General features: G+C 42.2%; 1 protein-coding gene across 1 annotated transcript; it reads right to left on the reverse strand.

Moving 5' to 3' along the window:
* Nucleotides 1–15: 15 nt before the first annotated feature.
* LOC121605641 (RNA polymerase II elongation factor ELL2-like) lies at nucleotides 16–27,764 on the reverse strand. Its single transcript, XM_041935644.1, has 12 exons — nucleotides 27,621–27,764; nucleotides 26,951–26,998; nucleotides 12,242–12,369; nucleotides 11,004–11,167; nucleotides 8,645–8,889; nucleotides 6,350–6,474; nucleotides 5,741–5,855; nucleotides 5,083–5,560; nucleotides 4,377–4,428; nucleotides 3,738–3,909; nucleotides 3,567–3,611; nucleotides 16–2,898 (listed from the first exon to the last, which is right to left on the reverse strand). The coding sequence occupies exons 1-12, from the start codon at nucleotides 27,756–27,758 to the stop codon at nucleotides 2,788–2,790; spliced, it is 1,821 nt and encodes a 606-aa protein (XP_041791578.1). The 5' UTR covers nucleotides 27,759–27,764; the 3' UTR covers nucleotides 16–2,787.

Consider the following 27,764-nt stretch of genomic DNA (forward strand, 5'->3'; position numbering starts at 1 on the left):
TGTAAAACACAGCTCATAGTGCATACTCTCTTCTCTGACTCTGTGACTAAGATGAAGCTTTCCCTTCAGCTGGTATGTCGTACAAAAAAAAAAAAAAAAACAACAAAAAAAACACCTACTGTGCAGCACACACCGGCGCCTTTTAAATATTCGGCACCAGTCCAAAAAACAAAACACCTTATGAACGTTTTATTGTAGCTTGTGATAAAGACTTGCACAGATACATGAAATTCATTTAGTGATTTTTGTAAGAAATATTCTGACTTCAAGAGCAGAGGTTCTTTCATCGTACTCAATGACCCAGATAATCACGGTCTTTCATCAACCACTCGACAAATATGATATAATTTCCCCCCTGAAACCTTTTCATAACTGCCAGCCACTACCTGAAAGTGACTGAGTGTTGTTATTCTAACCATTGATTTTCTTTGTGCTTGAAATATCACAAGAATCACTGAAGACAGTCTTCCAGTCGAACTGCTCGAGGTGCTCAGAGCCGAGTCAGATGGGATATCAATAGGAACATCAGCCGCAGTACAAACCAAAGTGATGTTCCTAACGATAAATACCTGACCTTAGGTCTCAGTGACGATTCTGAGCAGAGTACCAGAACCAGAAGGATTACAAATGCGACTGATGAGTACGCTGTGTCGTCATAGCCAATCAAACTGTACACTACAGAACTTTTAAATTACATTATGAAACATTTTCTCCAGAAAGTGATATTCAAACATGTGAGAAAGCCACTGTTGGCATTCATCTGAGCAGTGAAATGGCTACGACAGGTTTAAATGTAACAGCTAGCAGTAATATAAGGCAGATAACAGATGTGAGTGAATGATAACTCCTTGTTGATATTGGCAGTTTGTTGGTGTTGTCCTAGAAAAGTTTCATCTTAAGGCTTCTACGTCATTGACTGCGTGAAAACATTCAGTACTAAAAATGCAACCACGGTGAACAATTACAGTCTGAGTGGAAACTTTGCCTGTCGCGCTTCCTTTTTTTCAGACTGGGTTTAGTGCACCAAAAAAAAAAAAAAAAACTGAATGGGCACTGATTATCAACTGGAAACTGAAGGATATAAAACCCTCCAGACTAGTGTTTAAAAAACCCAAGTACCACAACTGGTTATGATATCGGAACATAGACTTTTTACCAATATGGCTCTACATTTCCCAGAGGACCAAACATCCACTTCTGACTCTGAAATCCTTCAGTGTCCATCACAAAGTCCCCAGTTCAGTGCCGTCTCCCTTTCTGCAGTGCTGTCTGAATTGTCAAATGACTCTAATAATCCAACAGTGCAATACAACGTGAACAGCTACGTTTTGTACCACCATGCTTTGCGTAGTGTTTTTTTCTTCAGAGTGAGTGAGTGAACAATTTCAGACACAGCTTAAATGTTGGATGGATTTCAGCATTAATATTTAGAGGAGTCTGGGTCGCCCTTCACAACTCTGCCGGGACAGGCGAAACATACAACACGATCTTCATCAAACCTCCCACCTTCAGATGCTTGGATACAAACACTTTGATCTAACACGACCTGACTCTTCAAGCTGAGGAGACTGATAACACAGAGTGGAGGAAAATGCTTAAAATAAATACATCAGTAGTTCTAAGAATGGAAAAAAAGAGAGAGAGAAAGACACTTTTTCCCAGTGGGTTTAAATACTTGAAGCAAGACTTGCCCGATTAACAATGTTAATAATCGTCTTTCCTCACCACGTTATTGCAAAAGCCATCAAGGCCAAGCGTTTTGGTCCCTTTACCAGCCATTCTACAGAGAGAGATGTGGTAAATACTTTAAACACAAGTGCATTTGGGAGACAGCATATACCTCAATGTACTGTATTGCAGCAGTATCTACATGAACCTCTTAACATGTCCAAACATTTGGACACTTTCCAGTTTCTTCTCATTGGATTTAGCTGCTTTCAAAATGGTATCATGTATTTTAAGATCATTGGATTTAGTTTACAATACATTAGGATCCCTTACTGGCTGTATTGTAGAATATTTTCAGTTTAATAAACCACTATGTATATTATTGAGTCTTATAAATATCTTTTGTGCTGAGGTGTGAGACTGTTGGACGCGTTTCCAATATAAAATCAATGTCTTCGAAGATTTTATTAAAAATCAAGTTTCAATATTTTGACGTTAATGCAGCAACTGCTTTATAGTAGTCCTGCTTCAAAAACAAGTGGAATGATCTCACCTCATTTGCATAATAAGACATGAGATGAGATTAAATGAATTGAAGCATTTAATTTTTTTTGTTGCTTCAGTTGTGTATCATGAATAAAATAACTCTGACATGGAATTTTTATGCTGCATATTGAACTTGAGGGGGAACCATGCCTGGAGCAATCTTCGACTTGAAGCCACACTTGCTACCGGTTATATATTCCCAACAAAATGGCTTACACTGACACTGGTTTCAAAAAAGGCTCGCAAAAACTATAAGGGAAACAGTCACGTCATGTCATTAATGCAGAGACTTTTTTCTTGCCTCTCTTTTGGACATTTCACATCAAGACATCGCTCAAGAAATGATAACTTCACAACAAAAAGACATACAAATACCAGAGAGAAATCTGCTATTGATTCGTATCACAGCATCATCCGCGGTCCCAGCAGAAGCAGTCCGTCCTGTCGTCTGCAGTTTTATCCAAAACCCTTTACATCGCTCTCAATAGAAATGCCTTGTTCTTGTGACACCAACAGAATGTTGTTTATGCAAAGACTCCATATAAAAAAATCTGATAAAGGGGAGAGCCACTGCTACGAAGAGGCCTGAGAGACATCATAGTCTATGATGAGCTGTTTGATGTAGGACAGCTTCTCATGGAGATATTCGCAGCGTTTCTTCTCTTCCCGGTAGCCTGGGAACTTCTGCGGAGAGAGGAGAGAGCTTTTTAATACTTCTCAGCCAGCACATAAACAGTTAGCCCTCAGCCAAGTGAAGGATAATACTTCAGGATGAGACATTTGTGACGTAATGATGCAGAGGTGGAAATAAAGGGAGCAAAGTGCGGGACAATCGCAGAGTTTAACAAGACCTACATCTCCTTATGGGCTCGTCTCAAAAAACATGTTAAATACAGCATGTTCATGAGGTCACTCATGAGTAATAATGCTAGCTTTCATTTGCTTAGATATCTTTCAAGTCTATTTTGTGCAACTTGAAAGTCAATAATCTATCGTGCAAACTATCATAGACGGTGTCTCTGCTCATAAAAATAAAAATCATTAATTTCAGTTCATTCAAATCATTGTTGTAATTTACTTATTTATTCAAAAGGAAGTTATGACCTTTTCACCCTGATATGAATAGAATGCTCTGTTTAAGTTATCATTATCATGGACAAACTTAAAAATACTGGTGGGGGTTTTTCAAAACCCGGTATCACTCGAGGTTTCTGCTTAAATTAATGCAGGTTTCTGAACATGTTGGATGTGATATGGAGCTGCCACACAGGAAAATATTCACATGTGACTTAAGATGGAGATGAAACAACTCCAGAAAACAACCAAATAAACCGTCTAAATGCTTGACTTACCTTGCGATACTTGTTGTACTTTTCTAGTATTTGGTCTTCCATTATCTAGATGGTACAAAACACAAATTATTTAATTATAAATATTCATTTAGTTGCATCAAAAAACAAACACATAGCATTTAATGCAATTGAGAAATGTGTGCCATGCCGTCAGATCAGATCTAGTGATACCTTATATTCTTGCGTGCCAGGGGACAAGCTTTTGATCTTGGATCCTAGCTGAACAAACATGTGAGTTATGGTTGCGATCCGTGAGTGGAGGTCTTTGTATTCATCATACTCTGCACAGAAATCCTCCTGGTACCTCTGACGCTGCTCCAAACTCATGATGGTGCCGTACGTGCTGCAGGGGATACACAGACACACATCTGCGTTAGAGTTAATGGCGATGAAACACTTGCAGTAATCCTCCAGGACAATATAACTGGTCTCATTCAGTGGATTAAATCATGAAGAAAAAGTCTATCCTGTGGATATATTTCACACTGTGTCATTCACTCCTAACTCTTAATGTTTTACTAAAAGAGGCAATTTCCTCTCATTTTCTTTTCTTTTGGTGTAGTACCTCTTTTTAACACAAGGTGGCAGCACAAGGCCACACTGTCATTGGAGACAACTGATGATTTCAGCTATATATTTAAACAATGGCAAGAAATAAAAAAGTCATGTCTGTCTACATGTGCACGTTTAAGTCCGCTGTTTGTTCTCAACACATATTTTAACAGCCAAGACATCTTACATGTGTTCACAGGAAACTACGGCACATGGAACAATCACAACAAAATGATCTGAGGACGTGTTCACACTCACAGCACATAATCCGGCTTCTCCTCAGAGGCCACAGCATTTGTGATGTCAGGATCTGGAATAAAGGCACCAGATGAAGGAAATGACATTAGCTCAGTCCAGTCACTACAATCATCTACATGATACTTGTCTCAGTGTGTTTTTCTTCTGTGCCTGTGCCTGCCCGCCTCTGTGTATACTGGCTAAGAGCTTGCGGGTATCAGGAGACATGTCTGCTTGGAGACCTGAAGCTCTGCTCGAGCTGTTGTTGAGTCAATCAGCCACATAACACTTTGAGGACTCAAGAGAGTGATCTTATGAGTACAAACACAGACACGCTTATGAGATAACACTGTATAAATGCAGCAGTTCCGACAAACAGCTGCTTACTGAGACCTCACGCACAATTACCACTGGTCATCAGCAAAAAGTATGCGTGGTTAACCAGGTATTTTGAAGGCAACTGTATAGCAGAAACAGTGTTTAGGAGATGGGCCCACTGCCATTTTTTTTAATAATCAAACAGAAAAAGTCAGAGAAGAAAGAAAGTAATGTCTCTGTCACATAGAAGTCAAACTGACTGACAAAATGAGGAAAGAGTTCATCTTGAAATATAAAACACCCCTCACCCTCCCCATCTCTGTGTTGGCTTCAGGATGTGATCAAACAGTACAAGACAAATGGAGGCTAATGTCAGTCACAAGAAAAATCTACGTAAAAAGGTCCTTACTGTCAAGTTTGTCTGGTTTCTGCTTGAGATCAGGACTCTTCTCTAACCATTCGCTGGCCTTGTTGTCTTTTAACCTCTCACGCTCCTTGTCTTTGTGCTTTTTAGACTTCTTCTTCCTGTGCTGGCTGCTGGCGAGCTGCTGGTGGGCATGATCACCTTGCAGAGGCTGGTGGCTGCTTACTTTGCGTTCTTGGTCTCTGCTCTCTGAAACAGGTGTGTCAGAGGTGCTAGACAGTTTGTGCATTAGAGGAAAGCCATTGTGGCCCCCTGGTAAGCCATTCTGGTTACCAGGATATGTACTTGTCATTTGAAACTCAGTCTTTGTGTGGAAATTGGGGTTGAGGGTAGGAGTTGCAACGTTGTGTCCTTTATTGTTCATGAGTCCGTTTGCTGTCGGCTGCTGTTGCAGCCTCTGGTCCGCAGGTCTTTGTCTCTTAACAGCCAACCTTTCCGGTGAGTCAAAAGGCACGGGGCGTTTCTGTGAAAGGGAGAAGAAAAAAGAGAGAAACCACTCAAATCATCACGAACAACCTGCAACCAGCCAATCTACATACATACAAAATACCATTCACAGCTTTAAACTGACTTAAAGAAGCACCAGGTTAAAAACAGATTTCACTCATGTTCAAAGTCAAATAAAAACAATATGGCCGTTTACCACTGCAGGATTTTTCACTGTGCTGTGATGTAGTGTCGCATCCTCTGAGGTCTTCGGTATCGACATATTTGCTTGAAGATTCCTTGATGGGTGGCTGACGTGCGGCTGCAGCTTCCTGTTCAGGAGAGAACAAGGCAATTTGCAGATGAGACAAAAAAAAAACATTACCAACTACTAATTAAGAAACTACTTCTAACTGGCGTCACTGAGAAGTTATGTGGATTTACAGGAGAACTAATAAAGCCAAGTATGAAAATGAAACAGACTCTTAGAGTAGCAGGTACAGGCACGTTATGTTTCTGAGTGTTCAGAGAGGTGTGGGATGTGGAGGAGAGAGGAAAAGACGGCAGAGACTGGAGCTTCTGCCTTCTGAGAGCTGTGAGAAACAATCGTACCACTAAACAGGAACGTTTTCATGTCCAGTTACGATCTTGTTCACAACAATAAACACTAAAAAAACACCCCGGACACACTGAAACACATGGAGCCACTTGTATGAAGTCAGTCACAGTGAAATAGGCTGTATAATGAGAGAGGTAGACTTAATTCGTTTTATTGAGACATCAGAGAGGGCATCTCCTCTTGGTGTGGCTCGTGCCTCTGACCCACCTGGCCAGCAGCCTGCTGATCAGCTGCCTCTCCTCCTCGCTGTAGCCGGGCCAGTCCCTCTGCACGTGCTTGTAGAAGTCATCCCTCAGCAGGAAGCTGCTGTCTTTGGGATTCACTTTTGCCACCTAAAATACAACATATCACACAAAGTTACTGAAAACTCCCACTTCTGTCTAAGTTAAAGTCCGACTTCATTCACACCTGAACAGGAAGTTGACATCAACTCTGACATGCAACAATCCATTTGTGAGACAAAATACAAACTCTCCTTGCTTTGACGTTATCTTTAGATTATGTCAATTCATGCTCTGGGATTTATCTGCATCTATCAGAATTAAAAGCAGAAAAGCATATTTATACTGGACATCCAGCAGTTACAGAGCAGCATCACTCATTTTGAGTTGTGTTTGTGGCCACATAATGAATGTGAGTCGCTCACTTTTATTTCTGGTTTTGGTCTCTACCAACTTCTGAGGGAAATATCCTCTTTAGCAGCTAAATGCTCCACTTTGTTCACCAGCTAGTTGCTAACTGTGTCCGTCTGCTGAGCAGGTAGCGTATGGTGGGTTTTTAGAGCTCCTCACTGTAAACAGCCGCCAAGTGCTGCTGAAAAACAACACTACAAGAGCAGTGAGAGCGAACCAGAAGAGTGAAGTTGTGGCTGGACAGCTGAGCAATCTATGAACTCGCTAATAAAACTCCATAAAGCCGAAGGGAGCTGCAGATTCAGGTGATAGTTCTCTGCAGGTTCATCACTATGAGCGACCCCTTTCACACTGTCACGTTTTCACAAAACCATATAACAATTTAAAACATCAATTACAGCTGCTTTAATATGTCCATTAATGGCTTTGTTTTGATTGCAGTATGTCTTCATTATTATTCATTTAGTTAACTAATGACTTATTAAATACATTCACATGTATAATGTAGATTATTTATCTACATTGGTCAATAATTGATAACATGTTTTTTGATAAGACCCTTTTTTTTTAAGATCTGCCGTCTTAAGCAGCAAGACAGAGAAAACACATTCTGTGGCACAATAATATATGAGAACCTGCCAAGTATGCATGGACCGGTATAAATTTTGAAGGTCCACATATTTGAAATGGTATCAAAACAAGGTCCTTCCTTGACTTCATGTACAATAAAATCACTTTTTATAATTACACTTATTCTATTCCAGCATTTAGTCTGTAAAGCATCTCATTTGGGCTGGTTTTGAACTGGTGTTATCAGGATAAACTGACCACCACAATTGTAGAAATTACAGTTGTGTCTTTTTTTAAACCAACACAATGTTATTAGTGAGTCAAACAGTAAAACTGCCGCAAACGTGCTGAAAGTGGCACATCCACATTCCTGAAAAGTAAAACTCTTTTTCTGCGATTCTGTTCCCAGCCGAGAGTCTCGGGCTTTAACCTCCTCTCTAATCTCATCAGACTGCCTTTCTCTGAGGACATCTATCTTTCTGGGGGCCTCCTGACAGAGCGGCCCGCCCCTCTGCAAACACAATCTCAGCAGAGACAATTACAGCACCGACCTAATTACACACACGCACGGACACAGAAACCATATGCATGCATGCACACACACACACACACACACACACACACACACACACACACACACACACACACACACACACACACACACACACACACACACACACACACCAATGATGACAGTACAAACATCATTTAGGAATTACTCAAAAATGTATACAGGAAAGTCACATAAGGTAAACGTTTCTAAATTAGATAACAAGTTCAATTAAAGCACAGCTGGCTCCTGGTTTCTTCCAGTACATGATTATATGTTTGCTAGCTGGAACGTAGAGCTCTACTTTTCAGCTCGTGGGTCACATATATGCTTTAAAGTCGCCATTTTCGACCCTGCCAAAATGTAGCTTTCTCTTGGTTTGTTGTTGTAAATGGAAACAGCGGCGTGAAGCATCACTAGCTGCTACTATATGATGGATGAATGCAGTTCTTTGTTTTCGGTGTTCTCAGAGAGGATACAATGATTTGTTTTTAATGGTGTTCAACGTATTTTACAATGTATTAATGGGTGGCTGCAACATTGTAGTGTTTATACGCATCCATGTTGGGTTTTCACCCCAACACACCCACCAGACAAAAATGTGTTTTGTGTGTGTGTGTGTGTGAGTAAAAACAAACTGCAATGCTGGGCGTTTAACTTGTCTATACCGGTCGTGCATAGGGTGTGTATGTGCATGCATGTAATTGTTTATATATGTTTGCATGGATGCATGCACCCCCCTCTATGTACCTCCTCCAGTATGGCACCCAGCTCGGCCTTGTCCTTGGGACCAGCTCGTTCTCTTTCCAGCCATAGCAGCAGCTCTGGTTTCCTGTAGGGTTTGAGAGCTAGCAGGTGGATAATCCGCTCCCTCAAGGGCTTCTGGGTCGGCATGGCCATGGTGCCATTCCTGCGGTTGTTGATAGACGGCCTGTGGAAGCTGCTGTCTGACGCAGACAGAGGAGCTGGCTTCTTGTGGAACTTGACACATTTATCTGAAACCACAAAAAAGTAGAAAGAACAGGATTTATGAATAAGTAATACTCAGTCATGCAGTGTATGGCTGTATTTGTATTACACTGCTCCCAAACTGGAAAAAAAAGAGAGATTGTCTACATATAAATTCTACACATAATTACATAACATAACACACATAAGTGACAGGAAATCTAATCTTTGGAATTTAGAGACTTAAACTCAAGCTCATTAGAACTAATTCGGAGGTCCTGAGCATGGAAAATCTCTGACAGGAACTCGGTGAAATGTGTCATTCAAGCATTAAAAAAGCTTTATGTGACAAGAGTCAAAGGCAGGAACATTTCTCAACTGTCAACACTGCTTTCACCTGTTACACATGTGTGCATACTCTCTGGGCTGCACTATCTTGACAACTGGTTGAATAATGGGGACACATTCAATAAATACCTTCTACTAACCTTTACCTCTGGATCACATGCTTTGCCTTTAGATATAAATACCCCATTGATCATTGCTTACATCTTTGTTGCAGACAGATGGGGCATGTTGGAGCAGAGAAAGCTATCTCTCTGTACTAATCCCATTACAGGTTAATCTGTGCTTTGAAGGTCAGAGCGGGGCAGTGGTACAGGAAAAGAAGGCTTTCCTTTCAACCACAAAAGTAACGTCCTGACAAGTGATAATAACTCTATGCATTATCATTACTCCACCAGCGGCCATTAATCATTTTATCAGTACACAGAGTTATATAATGATGGTATTTAATTTATGGGGCGTCAGATGCGTGCTTGTTTTGGTTTTGGCATGCCTGATAATATGCACCGTGTTCATGAGCACCTCCTGAGGCTGGAAGGGGAGCATAGAGTGCAGTTATTAAATGTTTCCCTATGGGCATATATGTTGCCAAGTCACCTGAAGACCTGATGTTGCACAATCCACACAGTCTAAGTTTGGTCTAAACCACCCGGAGTTTCATTTCCCCTGGAGCACCGACACAGGGGTCCAGAATCATGCCAAGACACAATATTGCATAACCACAGCAAAGGTTGGCAAAAAGAAAAAAGAGCAAAGAAAGAAGTAGCTCGTCAGTTCATGTCTCTTCTCACGATTAATATGCTGTAAGGTATCCTTGATGATTAAGATCTGACACGCACACACACATAAGCACTACTTACCTAACCTTAACCCTCAACCTAACCTTAACCTTACCCAAGTCTTCACCCTAAAATTTAATGATTTACATAATGGGGACTTGTGTTTTGTCCCCATAAGGAAGACGAGTCTCCACAATGCGACTGTGGAAACAGATTTGGATATCTGGCCAGCGCTGAATTTGTTGGACAAAGTCTGTGAAAATTCAAATGTTGGAGCAACAACTTATCACCTGTGAATGTATACTTTTCAGTTTAATGGCAAACCTGGTGGTAGCTTATTTAACAGAAGCTTGTGTTTGCAGCATTAGTGAGACATTACTAAACATGCTTGTGGTGTCACACTGTGGGAAAATTTGCTTGAGAAATAAAAAAAATTGAAAAGTTGTTTGCTAAAAAAACAAAAAAACAAAAAACATTAGAATTTGGTCTTTGCAAATCAGAGTATAGAGATGCTCTTCAGTCACTTCTAGACTTTTCAGTAGAACAAACAAGAGGAACCTCACTTTGATTTGGCCTTCTACCCCTGAAATGATGGTTTAAAGACAGATAAAGACAGATTTGACCAATACTACACTCTTTACAAAGACAGAGAGTCTGAAGTCTAAATAAGTCAAAAGTTTTAAAAAAAGGTACAAAATAATAAAGATGAGAGACAGATTTTAGTCTTCTTTGTACAACCAAAAGTGCAGCCTGCACATCTGGTTTCATTACACATCAAAATAGGAAAATATCTGGCTTTCAGCTTAAAGCAATGAATACAGCAATATTTTCTCATGAGAGGCAAATATTCCCATTACTTTTATAGGTGCTATTATATTTCTATTTTTGTTTTTATATGGCATCGTTGTATCCACGTTCAATTTGCTGATCTCTCTCCAAGCTTAAAGCTGTTTGGCCTCTCCCCTTGAAAATCTGCACATGTATCGTCCTCTGATCCTCCTGGTTTTGCTCCACAAAGACCCCTAGTCTATTCTTACTCAGATGTGTGGCTCCAGGTTTGATCTCAATTGCAGAGCGGCTCCAGCTGTCCTTCTCCACCTGAGACATCCTCTCACGGGTCATCTGGTAGGAGTCGTCGGTGGCACACACTGTGATCTTGTCCTGGATGATGCCTTGACCTTCCAGCTGCTCGCGGCCGTCACTGCAAAACAAAAACACAGAGCCATTGGACCGCGGGGCTTTCTGCTGGCTGTGCAGTCAACACAGTAAAGACGCCATGTAGCATAAAGTGGCTTTGTGGTGGGAGCTGGCTAAGACAGGGTATGGTTACTGTATGTTATGTCACAGGCTAGATATAGCTCTGCAGCCTGCTACGTGTGAGAAAGCCAGATATCCTGGTTCAAAGCAGGATAGAGCCTGTGGAAAACCACCAGGATTAGCTTGGCTCCAGCCAGCACTCTTGCAAAACAAGGATCATTTTGGACAAAAGTAAAAAGTTTTAAAGCATGAACCTGCGCTGCATTAATGCTGTATATAAATCAAGGATTTACTGTGTTGCCAAAATCGGGTTTTTTCATATTTTCAAAAATAAGGAGCCTTTTCCCTACAACACAATTACATACATGGCCAGAGATCATTTCGCCTCTTTATCCTCTAAATATCAAAACAAATGTGGGGGCAGGATCAGGATCTTGCCCTCATGCTGTTACGCTGTTTCTCTTGGCTCCGGCAGCTGACTGGAACCAGAACAAGTTTGAGTTCAGACCACAGTTAGCCATCTGGCAGCAGGAGGCAGCAACAGAGCATAACCCTCAGTTTCCAAGCATATCCACTCCATAAACAAGGCAGCACAGGTCTCAGTAATGAGAGGGTCAGCCCAGAAATATACAAGAAATTACAATTGCCCCATCCTGTGTTCAGCAAGCAGTGAGCTAACCGTCTCTCACGATGCCCTCGGAGGCCTGTGCACACAGAGCTGAAAGACTGATTACCTACGAAGATGGCAAAATGCACCATAACCGGCAGATCAAATCAAACACCTGCATCTAAAATTGCTGTGACTGACAAATTAAGCAAATTAAGCTTCACTTCATTAGCTTTTTGCTGTAAACATTTGTCAAAATCCTTTGCTGATTTATGGGCGAAAAAAAAAAAGATTTCTAGATGGAGGTTTTTTAAATTTTTTAAAAGAAACTAATCAAATAGCACTTGAAATGCTCTTTAAGGTAAGGACTAACAGCACGAGAAAATGAGTTTCAGCTGACTGACTGCATACCTTGAAACATACTGATGGATGCAGTCGAAGCTGGCTTGAGGTTGGTCTTTGCTGTCGCTGGATAAGTAGAAGGAGAAGACGCGAAGAGCAGAAGGTGACTCTGGTGTGGGAGCTGGGATCTTGATGTACTGTGCAGAAAAAACAGAATAAAAGTCAGATTTTACTTTATACATACAGGTCAACAAACATAAACATTGTTGCGTCAGCAAACAAGTGACACAGCAAAGTTAAATGAATCTACAGTCACTCATATGTCAGTTTCTGTAACACTTTTGTCTGTACGAACAGCTTATGTGTATACAGCCTAACAGAATAATTATATTACTTCACGGGCCTGGCGTCAGGCCAGCTGTTTCACTTGTGAACGTTTCCCTTAAACTTCTTGAGTTCATGCATCTTTTGTTATCTTTCAAACTGTCATCTTATTGGAGGGAAAAGCAATTACCTACTCAGCAGAATTTCAACGACACTCTCCGATGCCAAATACACTGTAGCCAAGAACACAGGGCCATCCAACGTCAAGGTTTTTGCAATCAACATAAATCAATAAAGTCTCTTTTTTCACAACTGAACAGCTCCCTGCAAAGACCAGACCAAAAGAGTAGCTTACGAAAAGGCTGCATGGAACAAACAGCATACTGACATTTTTTATTTCTAGAACTGTACCAGTAGTGGAGTCGACAATATACACACATCTTGTGGGAGAAAAAAAAACAAAACAAAACAAAAGGAAAAAAAAAAAAAAACGGTCACATGACCATTGAAATCTAACTGATTTATCCTCTTGGCAGCACAGATGTACTCCACAAACATGATGGCTGTCAGCACAGTAGATTATGAGATATGTTGTTTGCTGAGTTTACATTTTGGCTTGATGATGGCACAAGAGAAAAGTCTGGAGAGTGTCCAAAAACTAAAGTGTTCATCCTGTGGGGAGCAGGAACATGCTAAGGATCAGACCCAGAGATCTCTTGGGTCAGCTTGGCCAGAGGAAAGGTCAGAGGTTCACCAAAAACACGGACGTGTCTACTGAGGAACCTGAGTATCCACAGCAAAGTCCGTGAACACTGACACCTTGCTGTGGATCAACACGTTGGACTGTCAGACATACTGACTGACCAACGCTTACTGTTCCTGACCTCTCCCTGCTAGTTGTGCCAGTAGGAAATACCATTAGAAATCAATCTGACCACCAGAGAAAATTCACCTTCACCATGTGTTGCACTCTACCGTATGTCCACTTAGGCTGTCTCAATGTTAAATCCCAAACATTCAGGCTGGAGTCTGCATTGGTTTGAATGATGCACACAAGCTGTTTAAACATTATGACATAAAAAAATGAAACCCCCTGTTTTTTTTTTTTCATCAAAGACAAGTACTGTCTGATTAACGCTCCACTGAGGATGGAAAAAGTGTATCGAATCCAGAGTCTTTGTCAGAGCACAGGAAGAAAGTACACGCATGACCTGATCACTGTCGCCAGGGGAAAATCTAGGAGATAATGAGAACTTGTGAACATGCAGCGCAGCTGTTGAACTATAAAGCACTCGGTCTGGTATGGATGAGGTGTGGAGAAATATTCCCATTAAATGAAATCTTAAGGTCATACATGTCTTAAAAAAAAAAAGGATTACGAAACACTGCAATCCACCACTTGCACATCTTGTTTTCAGAGCATCTCAATGCAGGCTTGCATGTGTAAATATCATGAGGCAGGCACACACACACACACATACACACACACACACACACACACACACACACACAAAGGATCGAGAGTGAGACTTCGTGCCGCTCTGTAACTTTAAATAAATCTCCTTGGGTAAACAGTGTTTTTAAGAGTCCGCTCCACTGAGGCGTCCATGAGATCTCCTGGCAGACTCAGTGGAGCGCAGCAGAGCCAAGGCTGCAACCTCCAGGGCAGACAAATGCACACACGAACACACACAGAGCCATGTAATAACAGATCAGGAAAAATGAGGATCAGAAAAGAGTCAGAATTTACTCTGATTTGACCACTGAAAAAGATGTAATTGCATGTTTCTGAAATAATTCTGAAATACTTCACTTCGTCACTGGTATTTTCATTTAGCTTTATGGGAAATTTGCACTACAGAAGCACTACAGGAGTCTTGCACATGGGTGAGAGGGTAAGAGAGAAATGGATCCAGAGAGAGAGACTCTGAGTGAGGAACTACAGTGAAGAAGCTAAATCTCAAAGTGGAAAGCCCCCGTGCAGAGGAGATCCACGCTGTCATCACAAGTATTCTTCACTGCCTCCTAACTGTGGCGGGGGAGGTCAGCAGTTTCACAGCAATCCCATTCTTCATGCTGCGGGCATCTTTCTCGGGCTGAGAAGCAGCTTTAAGCGATAAGTTATCATCAGGGATTTCCTCCACTGTCTCCTGCTGTGCCTCTCTGCTCCCACGTGGCTCTGGTCTTTTTCAATGCACTCAGTCGACCATGTCCACGTCCTCCTCAGATTTTCTACCTGTATGTATGTGAGCCTGCCACACAATTTACTGTTGCCGTTTGACATTTTAATATTAACACTGAGCAGGAACAATATATTTCACAGCACGTATTTGTTCCCCTTGTAATTTAAATAGAATGCAGTTTCACTGAAGCACAAGACTCTGAGACTGATAGATAGATAGATAGATAGATAGATAGATAGATAGATAGATAGATAGATAGATAGATAGATAGATAGATAGATAGATAGATAGATAGATTAAAAAAGCATTAAAAATGATATACATAATAATAAAATATCAAAAGTAGAGGTATTTATTTACACCTTCATGTATACAGTGATCCCTCGCTATAACGCGGTTTACTTTTCACGGTTTCGCTACTTCACGGATTTGCATTGTGCATTGTGTTCTGCATTCTGATTGGCTAAAAAGTCACTCCGCTTCTTCTCTACCTGTGCGTCAATAACGTTGCAGTTTAATATGTACACGTACGTAAAACAGCTTGCCAAATTTACATTTCGTACGTGCAAATTCTCTTGTAATTTCGAGTTTTGCCTATCACTATGTTCTTCTCCCGAACAAACACACCTGCACCGCGAGCTTCAAAAGAAGAAAACACTGCAGAGCGGAGTCAGGATGCAGCGGCTCAGTCTGAAGAGCAGTGAAATACACCTAAGTCACTATTTGTCCGACTGTACTTTGTATTTTTTCATAATCATTTTTAATTTTCTCCCGTTTAATCCAATTACTCGGGTCGCGGTGGGCGGTGCTAATCTCCGCAATTTGAAGCCTTCTGTTCACATCGATGATTAAAATTATTATTTGACAGTACAGTACAGAAGTTATTTGTAAAAAAAAAACGTTTCTAAAGTACTTTTATTTGTGAAACAAATGTTTGAGCCTGTAAAATGGTTTGTTCTTTCTTTTCAATGATTAATAGAGTATTTAATTGTACAATAATTGCAAAAAAAAATAAAAGGTTTCTACTTCACGGATTTTGCCTATCACGGGTTCTTTTTGGAACGTAACCCCCGCGAAAAACAAGGGTATACTGTAGTTTAATATCCTTACACCACTGACTTTTCTCAAAGCTGCTATAATCAATATTTCTACATCAACACTTGACACTTGACCCAAGTATTATGTAAAAGCAGTTGCTCAAACTGACAAACAAACTTACCTCCCCATTTTGCAGTTCCCCGCAGCCATACAGATCATTTTAGCCTCTTTCAGCTCACTGTTTTGATTTTCTGAGCCACACCTTCACTGTTTTGGTTCGCCCTTTGTGCTCTCACAGTGTCCTGTGTGAGGCAGCAGCAGCAGCTGTTTTCGACAATAACAATCTAAAAACTCACTGTACACTAGCTCCTCAGCACCATATGGCAGACAGAAAAAGTTAACGATTAACTTGTGAACACAAAGGAGCAATTGGCAAATAAAGAGACGTATTATCCTGAGGAGCTGGAGAGTTCTAAAACCTTCGTTTGCAAAAAAGCATGTCAACCAGCTTTAAGGGATAATCTCAGCATGTGTCATATGCTGCAGTGTCAGACTGCCTGACCCACGACACCACTGCACTTTTTTTCGAAGGCATGTCACAGGATTCTTGGACAGAGAGCTCGGAAAACTCCCAGTGATGGTGTCCCACTTCTCAAATGGTTGTGTGGCGCGCTACAAAAAGCCCCTCCTGCCTCTGTAGTGGTGCAATTCTTCAGCCATCGGTTACTAGCATGCAGACGTGCATTATTCTTAATGAGGCATAAGCTGAAGTGTTTTTCTTGCCCTATTAACAGTTGTGCTGCTGTACTGTTCGTGCTGCGAGTTGCACCGATGTTTGTGTTCAATTTCATTCTAGGACAAACTGCTCCGGCTGAGTTCACATCATGGCTTATATCATATCTCTGCCAGTGTATCAGTGTCCTGGTATAAAGACCACCACTACAGGAAACTCAGTTTGTTCCGTTACAATGATTACAGTGATACACTAATGGGAAATTATTATCAACACTCACGATGATATCTGACATTTTTTACCATGAGTCAAACTGTGAATCACAGCTGGGAGGTTTCTGACCCTGAATCTATATAAGAAAAACACCACTTCAGCAGCCACAAAAAAAAGGTATTTGACAATATTCCATATGCTGCAATGTTCGTTTTTACGTGTGCCACTATCGCACAGTATTCATGCTTTAAAAAAATACATTTTTTGAGCTGCCGTAAGAGCATTTGATTAAAAAAAAACAAAGATAATCACTAATGCCACAGACTAATTTGTGTCCCAATCCTGAAAGTCTACCTTCCCATTACGCTGATCGACAAGTAAACAGGGTTGTCACTTTACACATTTTTAATAATTGATTCCATTTCTGTTTCTGAAGGTTATATATGCTGAGCATGACACCACAGGAATAAATGTTTTAAAAGGCTGAGAACTCTGAACTCATAATGTACTCATAACGCTGCACAGCCCACATTCAGAAGGCTGGTTCACTGCTTCTGTGCTGTCTTTTAAAGTCACTTCAGATGCGCTGATGCAAGCGTGCAACACAGACGTTGGCTCTATTCTCTTATCAGCCTGCTGCACATGTCCGTACTTGCACGCTTTCACCACAGGAATTTATACAAACTATATACAGCTGAGCTCTGATAGCACTGACAGATACAGTGCAGCCTGCATGCAGCATGTTTGACACAACTCATGTTTTAATGTAATAGTTCATGATTCTGTAATGTTTGCCCGTGGGTAGCCTTTCAATGACACACACTTATAGCCTGTAAGCTGATACTGGATGGCTCATTGTTTGTAAGAGGCAGAGGTCAGAAAACATGTTGTGATCACACTGGAGAGCTCACCGAAGGGATTATTTCTCACCATGAGACCGTTTTGTGAACATTTCACAAGACGATACATGCACTTAATGACCACTCAGCCATACCCATGAACTAAACAGTAATAAAGTTTACAGCCTTGTTGTTTCAACAACCAATGTGGTGAAACAAATAAAGATGGTGATATATATACACAAATGTCACAGAGTAACTCCCTGCTCATCTTCGTCAGTCCGAGCAATCTTACACCTACAAACCTGCACAAGCAATCTCCTTCCTCCTCCTCCTCCTCCTCCCCCCAATTGTGAAACTTGAATTAGTTGTGAAACCAGAGAAACAGCTTCATAGTCAGAGTTTCATAAACCATGATTTTCAAACTGCTCCTCATCCATACAAATGCTAAAATAATTAGTCAAAAATCAATCAGTTGATCCAGTGATAATTATTCGTAAAATCTGCTGATAATCAACCGATCCTTTAAAGTTGAAAGGTGTCGCTCGCAGTGGAAGACCCACAGATGAATATCACCAGAATGTTAGCATGCTAGCAAGCTAAAATAATACAGTGCACATAACGTTACCTTCTATACATCAGCATGTTAGCTTTGCCATTGTGCCGTGTAGTCATAAGTTAATACATGGTGTGGTCTTGATAAACGAAATCTTCCTCGCTGTCCTCCTTGTTGTCTCCATAACGGAGATCATCCATAAGTGTTGCATTACCGCATGATATGCTGGATTGTAACATCTTCACAGTGCGAACTATTTAAAGTGTCTCCAAGTGACTCCAGTCATGACATTGTCCATTCTTCAACCTAGACCCAGATTTGTTAGTGTTGTGTTTACAAGCTACTGCACTGCCCCCAAGTGGCCAATAATAATAATAATAATAATAATAATAATAATAATAATAATTGCGAAAGTTTCAGTCATTTAGAAAGCAAAAACTCTAAACATTCACTCACTCCAGCCAATCACAAGTGAGAATGTATTGGCTCTTCTTAGTCTTAGGTCATTTAAATTTGAATGACTACAGTTTTTGGACAGTTGGTCGGACAAATCAAGCAATATGAGGAGGATCACTTTATCTATAATTCTAACAATTGTTAGTTGCAGCTCTAATACCCATAACAAGGAGCACAGCATATCATGAACTGGAGCAGGGCTATGGCTAAGGTCCATTTGGCTGTGGTACTGAGAAAGTAGAAATTTCAAAATGAAAGGCAAATGCTGCTCATGTGGATTAGTGCAAACAGCCTGGACAGATGGTGAAAAGCCTTGTTGCCTGCTTTGAATTCCTCTTCCAGTGAAATCCAACTTTCACGTTAAGTGCGATTAGCATTTCCTGGGAGGTATTAGGACAGCAGAAAGGTGAAGTATCGCTGAATAATCTGGACACTTGCCATTGCACAGGAACATAGTATTGGAGTAATCTGACATTAGTGTATACTGGTCTTGTTTAAACCCAACCCTGAAATCCGCCTCTGAACTGACCTGAATGTGCAAGCTGTTTTTTTTAGCAGTATTAGTTACTGTCAGTGCTGGAAAGCCTGTGAGTTCACACACTCTATTTCAGGAAGAGCTGCAGATGTGAAGTACTTCTTGGTGAAAATTAAATGATTTTTCATACAAAGGCTGCGTCACTGAAGTCAGTGAGGACATTTCCTCCAATCTGTCTCCACGGTAACAACGATTAATAATTTGTTGGCTCTGTGTTCATTGGGTTGCGCTGTGTCCAGTCACAGGATTCCAGCTGTTGCAAATGTCCAGCGGAGCAGCGACCCAGGAGCCACTCTGGCATTTAGCCAGTGATGGCTGCTCGTATGGCCTCCACGGCAGACTTCTAGACCCCCGCTGTGCAAACTACAACAAACACTCTCGTTCCCAGCCGCTGGGGCCCACACCAGAGCCCAGCACATTCTCCTGAGAGGCACACATGGCGATTCAAACCCAGAGAGGCGCTTTAACAAAGGACTTGGCACTTAAAGAATTCAACTGACCATGAATAATGTAATATTTATTGTCTTCCTTTCAAGTAAAGTATTCAGGGAATCTGTGGGTTGCTTCTCATCTTCTCATCTTGAATGAAGCGAAAAGAAAACTGGAACCACAAGACAAGCATAAATTAAGTCACTAAGATGATCAAATGAAAATATGCTTGCTTGCAAGGTCCATGCTTAAGAAGTTAATGTAATAACACTTTTCCTACACTTGGGAGTGACTTATGACCTCAGTAATGCTCAGTGACCCCCAGAGGCCAAAAGGCAAAGAGGCGACCTAGAGGAGCCTGATTCTCACATGTGTTTCAACATATAATTCATTCCTTTAAACCAAACCATCGGCCCTGATTCCTACGAACTTCACATGTTCACCCAAAGACAAACCAGTCGAATCCCTGAACCTACCTGTCACTCTCCATATATTCTCCATACGCCCATTATTAATCGAATTAACGCAGATAGGACAGTCCTGGTTGTTATGTTTTTTTCAATAATTCCTCATCTGTCTTTATCAACAAAAAATATCAAGCGTTCTCATTTTTTTCCTGAGCTGTGAAGTCAGCCTGTCCATCTGTCTTTTCCCTTTGTCTCCATCAATCTCTTTCGAAGGCGTTACTCTTGGCATGTGTCCGTGTGTCCATCTGTTTTCTCCGTCTGCAAGCTTCACAAAACTTACTGCCTCAATACAGTTGTTTCAGCTGGTGTTACCGAGTCCTTTCAAATTTTAGAATTTCCATCAACATCAGCTTTTCGAGCAAAGGAAAATTATCTGAAGGCTTATTCAATATGCAGATGTTGGTGGTGACACACAGGGATTCGAGCAAATCACACAGATGTAAACACGGAGTTGACTTCAGTGGTTGCTGGTGGTGCCAGAACATAAAAGAATCATAGAGGTGTCTCTCATCCCAAACTAAAAGGAGCAGCCAAGCCTCCAGGAGAGATGTTAGTCACTCAAACACAGTCCTGTGAAGAGGCCCAACTAAGTGAGAACACCTGTGTGTGTGTGCGATACAAACCACACAAGATCATACTGCCATCGAATGTAAAGGAGCTACATGGGAACAGGACACTCCCTCCAATCCTCACACGCATAAATCAGCACATATCCATTCCCTCGGGCCACCAACGCTTTTGGTCATGATCTCTCTCTCAACGTGAAGAGATTTCAACTTTTCACCCCACCTGCTTACGCAACAGAAGACAGCAGCAGCAGCAGTTTAAAGCCCGGAGAGTCGTCACTTGCAGTTCTTGGTTTTCTGAGCTGAATGGCGCCTCTGTGTGAAAACCAATCTGCGATTGTGTGTTTACACTGACTGCTGCTACTGCATGCCTGCATGTGGGTGTGTGTCTCTGGTCAAGTCAAGTCTAGTTTATTTATATTGCGTGTTTAAAAACAACCGGAGCTGGCCCAGTGCTGTACCAATAAAAGTGAGCAGCACAACAAATCAAGTAAAATGACATCAGTCCAAAAAAGGCACAAATAGTTGTAAAAAGGCACATTAATAACAGAATACAACATGTTGAAAATTTAGTTTTAAATGCATTAGTATTATGTTCCCTTTAACTCTCAAATCTTTGACAATTTTCTTTACTATCACTAGCTAGGTTTCCATCCAAATTTTGACCGAACTGACACTGAAAACTGGCAAAAGAAAATGTGATTAAAACCTGTTTCCATTTACTACTGTATGAGATTAATAAGAGTTGGTTTGTCGAGAAAAAAACATCGATCTTCTATTGCAGATTATTGCATTTTGTGTTAATAGATACACCAATTTTTTCACCTCAGCCAAATGTAAAAACTTCTTTTAGCGATATTTCTATTTCTATTTTTGGGAGATTTTTTTGTATTTCCTCAGGTTTTTTCTTGTGCGCACAAACTGAAAACGAGCATAAAAACAGGTGGATGTTTCAACCTACCCACTAAATCCAGCATCATCCACCACTGTGTTTCAAAAGATTTCTGTTGTATTCGTGTGACCAATGACTCGTGTTCACATGAGCCGTTTGATTTCTGGTTTACGGGAAACACCAGCACACACGACATATAAGGAGAAGGACGAAAGAAGCTCAGTCTTGTTTATCAAGGAATTAAACGTACTTTTATTTACATCACTAGCAACTACTGTGTTTGGGCCTCACGCTGACCGCGGACACATTTAATACCTGAAAGCAGCTTTAAAGTGTACGAGTACCACAATATTTGACCAAGACTGACAATCACTTAATTGGTTAAATGTTAATTGGGTTGTGGTTCCTTTAATTTCCAACACCTTGTTAATCTGTTTTGAGTATCACTTTAAAATGATTAAAACCTAATTAATAGTGTGGTGTGCACATGCTAAGCTAGAGTAGACAAGAGTGCACAGAGTACTGAACAGTAAGTCTGTACAATTAATGTAAAAAAAATAGTATTTTATATTACATTTACATTCATTATTCTTATGTTGTTCAGTTTTAAGCTTATAGTTTCCATTTTTGTTATTCTATTATTTTCTTATCACTATTTTTAAGGACACACAAGCTTGTTGAGGTAACCTTTGACCTTACAAATTAATTCAACAACTTTCATTCGTCTATAATCACAAGACTACTCCAGTGGCCTGCGCCGGATTTGAAATTTCCACCTGACAAAAACTTGCCAAATAACAGCAGAAAGCCACGTTGCCGTTTTCACAAAAATTCAGCAGCTGAAGTTTTGACACAATGAAAGTCATGACTGTCAGCATGTGTGGCGACACTCTCTTAATGAGCCACAGTTCACTGTCAGCTGTCATAAATGTCTCCACGCACTGGAGACGCAGGACGGGGAGAGGCTCATTTTCCTGGCGTTATCAAACTATAAAGTCGATTGAACAAAAACTGTGAGAGACTGCTGTCGGTGCACAGGGCTTACGTTTCCTGCTAGCTTTTGGTTGAATGTGGGGTCTGGGTGTAGATCTCATGCAGCCTATTGTTTCCACATCCTCTGCAGCCTGAGTAATGGCCTTCTGAAAACAGGCCGTCTTTTGTTCTGGCCTCCTCGGCTCCAGAGTGGGATGCCATGGCACTGCTTCCCCTTTCTGGCTGATAGGAGGAGAGGGAGGAGGTGCAGGACGAGGAGGAGGAGGAGGAGGAGGGAGTGAAACCTGTCGCCACCACCGCTGTCTGTTATCAGCAGGAGGCAAGTCACTCTGTGCTCAGTGCTAATGCAAACTCTGTGTACATATATGTGTGTGTGCGTGTGTGTGTGTGTGTCTGTGTGTGTGTGCTAATCCAGCATGAGCAGACAGAGGCTCAGCTCCAGCTCCTCTCGCTACTGCCACTGCTGAAGAGGGAGAAAGGCCTAAGTCGCTATCAGCCTAACATCTCCGCCACTGTCTCACACTCACACTCACACTCACACTCACACACACACACTCAGACAGCCAGCCAGCCACCACCCTCGTCCTCACCACACTTCAGTAAACACTACTTCTCATCATCTCATCACAAACAAAAGAGCCGAATCGTTCCCAGGGCCGCAAGTTGACACATGCCATTTAAGACGAGTCCCCTCCACAATGGAGGACAGCCATACAAAACACAATGTGTGTCTGTGTCTCTGGCCGAGTGGGAGAACAAGGGACGGGGGGCAGAGGGGCATATGAAGAGAGGAACGAGGGATTTTGTGTGTTTTTGCGCGTGTTTACGATCCCGCAGTCAGTCAGTCAATGCTTGGAGCTGCGTCTTCTCTCTAGCTGAGTTCCACATGCTGGCACTGGGTGATTAATGTGGCTGCCTTGAGTGGGAGACAGTGCATGTAATCAAGCCCCAGCCTGTAATCACCTTCTCCTCCTTTTCATTTGCAGTTTCACAGAGGGGCAGAGCTGCTGCCGGAGCTGCGAGTTCCAGTACTGGGGGGAAAAGGAGGCTGGGTATGAAGGAGGAAGAGCAGGAGGAGGGGGGGAGGATAGGAAGGGTGCCACAAGCATCCCCCGAGGTTTCCCCCTCCAATGCGAGGAACGATACGTCTCTGGCAGGTGCCTGAGGGCCAAACTGTCAACTTCAACAAATTGTGGGTCACTGTGTCTGACAAACCCCACCCCCCGATGAAGCTAGGTGGGATCTTTCAAGGGTGTGCGTGTGTCTGTGGGGGTATAGGGGGGTGGGGGGTGGACAAGTGCCCTTTTATGCCTCATTAGGTTATGGTGTGGATTTTTTTCTCATGGGGGAATTAGACGGTGCACGTTCCTCAGCCAGCCAAGATGTGCTCCATATCTCCAAGCTGCTTAATCGGACAGAGAGCGTATTTTTCCAGAGCTGCAGCCGCCGCCGGATCTCTGAGGGCCGCTTGTCTTTGCCCCGCGCACACACACACACACACACACACACACACACACATACACACACGTTCGCTAAATAAATATGTAATCCGGTCGGCGCACAAGATTTTCATTCTTGGCCTTTTAGAAAATAAGTAGCAAGCCACAGCCAGCGGTGTTTAAAACATCATAATCCCCCAACAATCTCCCCTTTGTGGGCACACGCTGATTAACGTGACCTGAGAGAAAACAACACACGCTTATAACAGGTGACTTCACAACATATACACTGCACTGAAGAGATTACTGAAATGCAGTGAAAGCTTTTTTTTGCAACACGCAAGTACGCTCACATTCTTAATTGCCCTAAATTTGTTTCCAAAGGGGCTAATTTTATGTTTCAAGATGATTTCTGCACATATTAAGACTGCCTTTTTAAAGTGCAGTCATTTAGATAATGGGGCAGTTTTTATACCTCCGTCTTTGAACATTCAGCTTCGGCTGTAATGGAAGTAACATCAGTGGTTCCCATGTTTAAAAAGTCTAGACTTAGCTCATGGTTAAACAACTAAATGTTTATGATGGAAGATGTTTGCAGTGTTCTCCATTTCAGTCTCCACTCCATTAGATCCACAGCAGGAAGGTTCCCATCATGTTGGACACAAACAAACCCTCGGGGCAGGTCACAACACATCTGGACCGACTGTGTGCGATTCACTTTGGGTGATCCAAAGAGAGCGACGACACACAGTCTGCATTTCCCCGCTCATTGTTATTCAAATCAGAGGAGACAACACACAATCAGAGGGGGACTCTGGGGATCTTAGCATAGGCAGGCTAAACACACACACAAAAAGCCTACACACAGATATTCATAGTAAAGCAAGTAATAGAAAAGTGCAGGCAAACCAAACAAACAAACACACACCACACACAGAGGGTCCTCAGGGGATCCACTCCGGTTCTGCCAGGCCAAAGACTGCTGCACAATGGGCAGAGGGGGCAGGACAGGAAAAAAAGAGGTGGCACATGAATAAATCATGCCTTTAGGCCACACAGGACACAGCATAAACACACAAACATAAAAAAACAACCCACACCGGCTGTAGCAAAGAAATGCAAGCATTTCACACACAAGAAAACACATGCATACATGCACATTATGCAGTTTATCACTCACACACACCACTTCAGCATACAGGCTGTGTTTCTCTTTTTCATTACACACACAGAAAAAGTGGGACTCCAACCTGAGAATGGGAACAGGAAAATTAGCAGGCCAGAGTTCATGTCACCTGCCCAGCTATTACTGCAGCAAAAGTGTGCCACACACACACATATAAAAACACACTTTCATGAATGTCTGAGTCAGGCAGACAGGGAAAGCTAATGCAAACTGAAGTCACGATGCCTCACGCTGTAATCAAGAGCATTACAGCTCCTGTAATTACCTCTAAACATTCATTTGGCTAATAACTTTAGCTCTCGGTGCCACATACAGGGAGGGGTGTGAAATTCCCTGCAATCCCTCAGCCATCACAACAACAGCAGCGGTCCAAACGTGGACTGTGATGGTGTAAATCCTCAGTTTCAGACCCAGTCCTCAAACAATACAGTATTCAATACAAGCACTCTGTTACGTTAAATCTCACCAGCTCGATTCCTTGTTGAGAAAAACTACCAGATGTAGCACAAAATCTAACTTCCTTTCTTTTATTTCAACAGGTGACATTTCCCTCTTTGCCCGGGGTACAGGACAAAGCCAGTACACTTCCTATCCTAAGTACAGCAGAGTGATATCCGCACAGTAATTTCTCCAATAAAATGCGGCTGAATCCAAACACGAAGCCTTTCGTTTTATGGCCAACTGCTCAGCACAAACTCACATGCAGCTAAATGCGCGTGAGCTGTGAAGCTGCGGATTCTAATCTAATGCCGCACATATTCCTGTTCATGTCCTGTGTCTTGCTGGAGTCGCTCGTCACATCAGCAGGGCAAGAAAAAAACAAAAAGCAGCAGCTGACCAACTGACCCCTGAGCTCCGACACTTGACCCCGAGCAGAGAAATGCTCCTCAGGCAGACACTCCTGGAGTAACATGACAATTTGTGCATGAGACAATTTGGAGACTCTACAGAGACTGCTATTGACAGGAAAAAGAGATAAAACTGACTGCCTACAAGCCATTTTCCAAGTGCGGCACTCTTTAGGTTAAAACTAACTCAGCCTCAGACTGACACACACACCAACACCACGCACACTTACAGGTTTAATCCAGTCTGCAAACCACACAAGCCCCCTGAACCACCACTCGGCTCGTCTTGTCATGGCAGGAAGCGGGTTGTGACTCTTTTCAACCAGCCCATGCAATTAGACGGAGACATTAAGTATTCCCCAAGGACGCAGCTGCTCGTGACTTTTGTTAAAACACAAGATTCAGTCTACGTACTGCAGATTATGGCTCAGTGACAAGCGCATTACTGATGTATTTGTGTCTCAGTGCACTACACACAGTGAATACACACCCACACATATGCAGTATTTAAGTCTATTATCCCAAATGAGAACAAGGTGCATGAGTCCAATCTCTGTCACTGAAGGCTCCTCATTTGACTTATGATAACTCCTCTCCCCCACTGCTGACTGGCTCTGTCAGTGTGTGTGTGCGCACTTCTCCCTCCCTCCCTCCCATCTTTTTCCCAGCGCCACTCACTGACCTAACAAAGCCTCTCCACAGTCACCAGCCTGACCCAGTAACCTGCATGCCTCCTATCTACTGGAGACGGCCAGCTATAAGCTCCCATCTGAGCCGCAGTACGGTGGGACGTGTGAGCCAACAGCAGGCCTGATGAACAAAAGCTTCTCTGTAGCTGTACAAAAAGTTAATTGGAATATGTTCCTGCTTTAAAAAAGAAATGTCACGCTGATACGTCGCCTTCTAAACAAAAGCACATGTTTGTCATTCTCTAATGCTGCTTCTGTGTTAATAACTCAGCTAAAGCCTTGTGGTTGGCTGACAGATAAAGGGTTTAAAGGGTGATGTGTGCATCTGCACCTTTGTTTGTTTTTACTGTTAGATTGGATTTGATGACAGGATTACACTTCATGAAACTTACCCCTTGGTTCCCTTTGAAACAAATCGATGGTCCGCTTGGTAAAGACCCCTGAGGACAGAAAAAGACAGAAAGAAAGACAATGTTTACCGTGGCATGGCCACACGTACAACAGAGAGCTCTGCAATCTAAATGCGTCCAGTAAACACTGCTGTCATGTGTTTAAATGTAAGATGAAGTTGCACAATCAATAATGCCTGTGTGCTGTTAGTGGCCTCCACTGGAGCTGTAACTGAGTCAAACTAGTCTAGTTGTCAATCAGCTAACTAGACAGGCTGTAACTCTGCTTCACTTTGAGGCACAAGGTAGCTTTCCAGCAGCAGGCTGACGGGCTCGTCTGTCCGACACTCACAGGGTTCAGCCCCGGTCCGCTGTGCAGCCATGGAGCCAGCTGATGCAGGGCTAACGCAGCTACACTGGACTACTTTAAACCACTCTCGTTTATTTATGCTGCGCGGACTCGCTCACGTTATTAAAAGAAAACAAACTGGAACAACTTGATAAACACAGCAGAACAGGAGCTTCATTTGACAGAACGCAAGAAGGAGACAATTTGAAAAAGAGAAAAGAGGAAAAAGCTCAGGCGACAACTTTGATAATTTATCTCCAAACACGCACGCGCGCACACACGCGCTCACACACACACAAACACACGCGCGCGAGGAAAAGGTACCTTGAGGTTTTGGTAAGCCTCCAGCGCTCTGATAGCCGTGTCCGTGAGCTTGACGTGGTACAGCGTCCTGCTGGAGCTGTTTTTGTTGTTTTTTCCACAGGAGAGCCCATAGTGGTGCTCCTGCCTGAGCGCAGCCATCGCTGC

This window comes from Chelmon rostratus, chromosome 1 (genome assembly GCF_017976325.1).
Source record: "Chelmon rostratus isolate fCheRos1 chromosome 1, fCheRos1.pri, whole genome shotgun sequence".
NCBI lineage: Eukaryota > Metazoa > Chordata > Actinopteri > Chaetodontiformes > Chaetodontidae > Chelmon > Chelmon rostratus.

Bases quoted from the DNA above. Each gene is read 5' to 3' on its own strand.
- LOC121605641 (XM_041935644.1), bottom strand. From the start codon at position 27,758: ATGGCTGCGCTCAGGCAGGAGCACCACTATGGGCTCTCCTGTGGAAAA. The intron at 26,999-27,620 runs GTACCTTTTCCT...TTCTGTCCTCAG, and splicing joins AGGCTTACCAAAACCTCAAG to GGGTCTTTACCAAGCGGACC. The intron at 2,899-3,566 runs GTAAGTCAAGCA...CTCTCTCCGCAG, and splicing joins AGTACAACAAGTATCGCAAG to AAGTTCCCAGGCTACCGGGA.